This window comes from Buceros rhinoceros, unplaced genomic scaffold (assembly GCF_000710305.1).
Source record: "Buceros rhinoceros silvestris isolate BGI_N320 unplaced genomic scaffold, ASM71030v1 scaffold10734, whole genome shotgun sequence".
NCBI lineage: Eukaryota > Metazoa > Chordata > Aves > Bucerotiformes > Bucerotidae > Buceros > Buceros rhinoceros.
The window spans coordinates 3379-4944 of record NW_010408799.1 but is presented as its reverse complement, the minus strand read 5'-3'; the positions used below and the strand labels follow the sequence as shown (position 1 = coordinate 4944).

Genomic DNA, 1566 nt, shown 5'->3' with positions numbered 1-1566 from the left:
AACCAGTGTAGGATATGGGTAGGAGAGAGTGTGGATGCACCAGTTCTCCCACAGCCCCAGAACAGCTCCCTGCCACGCACCTGCAACAGCTATTTCAGCATTGTGGCACAAACCAGGCAGCCCACCTGCCCTGTCACTGTCATTATCAAGCCAGGCCGTGCTTCTGCTGGAGCCAACCCTGCCTGTATCCCTTCGGGACAGGCTCCGGAGAACTTACTTCCAGAGCACCTCCTTGCACCTTCTTTATCCCTATCATTTTGAGCTGTAACAAGTCGTCTAACATCATGACGGCATCTACGACCATCTTGGAGAAGAATTCTTTGCTCTGGGAGATCAACTTCGAGCTCAGGGCTGTGGCCGCACACTTCTCCAGGAGGCTCCTCTGCTCCCTGCAAGGAAGGAAAAAAAACAAGGTCATCTTCACTTCCTGTTTTCACAAGCTCACAGTACACCCAGCTTCCCTCCACTGCTTCATCGCAGCCCAAGGGAAAGCACAGCACCTCTCAGAGGAGGAGCAGGAAAGCCCAAGAAACTCCAGAATAATCCTGAGGTGGGGCCGCAGCTGCTCAGCCCGACCCCGAGACCTCAGTTCGATGGGAGAAACATCCTCCCAGCAGGTACTGGAGCCCAGCCACACAACCAGGTCAGCTCCAAGGGAAACTTACTGTTTATCTTCCTTCTTCACTGTCACAGCAATGTCTTTGATCTTGTTTACAGCCTGTCAAAACACACGCCAACAGCTGCATTAATGATTCATGCTCGTAAACTGAGCAGATCTCCAACTCCCCTGTATTCTGGCGTATCTTTTATTCCCTACTTCAAGCTTCCAGCATTTAAGCCATCCCACCCTTCCGGCACAGTCATTATAAGAAACACACCAACGTGAAGAGGATCAGGAAGAGGCTGAGAGCCACTCCACTGCTTTCAGCAGAGATCTGAGGAACCAAAGGGCTCCCTCAGGAGCTCTAGAGCCCAACAGACCCCCCAGCTCAGAGGGGGGCCTCACCAGCTGTGTGGCGGTGCGGAAGGCACGGATGATGATCTGAGGGTGGAGGCCTTCCTCCACGTAGGGCTTCACTTGTTTCAGGAACTCAGCGGCGAGCAGAGTGACGGACGTGGTTCCATCACCAACCTGCACAGGGAGGAAACACTCAGTGTCACCCACGCACTGCACAGCAGCTGTCAAACCACGTGCGGGCTTCCAGGGGAAATCAGATAGTCCTGTGCTCTGCTCACAGATTTGTGGCTGGATTCGTTAGGGATTAAGAAGGGCTGGGATAAGACTATACTCCGTTTGAGAGGGTAGTCTCAGTTCCCAGTCACCTACATCCACATAATGTGAACTTTGTGTCTCTGAGCTTTCCAAACCCCCCTTCAGACCTGGCAGAAATGATCACTTTCAAATCTTTTACATCATCACAGAAGAAACACAGTTGTTTGGGTTGGAGAAGACCTTTGAGATCATTGAGTCCAACCGTTCCCCCAGCACTGCCAGGGCCCCACTGACCCCTGGCCCTCAGCACCACCTCCACACGGCTGGTCAACCCCTCCAGGGATGGGGACTCC

General features: G+C 53.2%; 1 protein-coding gene across 1 annotated transcript in view; it reads right to left on the bottom strand.

Annotated features, from left to right (window-relative positions):
- Positions 1–217: 217 nt before the first annotated feature.
- Positions 218–1566, bottom strand: part of LOC104492426 (T-complex protein 1 subunit eta) — a gene marked incomplete at both ends in the record, with an annotated part of 3164 nt that continues 1815 nt past the window's right edge. Inside the window, 3 exons of the mRNA XM_010134985.1 lie at positions 218–389; positions 666–718; positions 1007–1132. Of these exons, the coding sequence (XP_010133287.1) occupies positions 218–389; positions 666–718; positions 1007–1132 (351 nt within the window). The remainder of the gene's footprint in view (positions 390–665; positions 719–1006; positions 1133–1566) is intronic.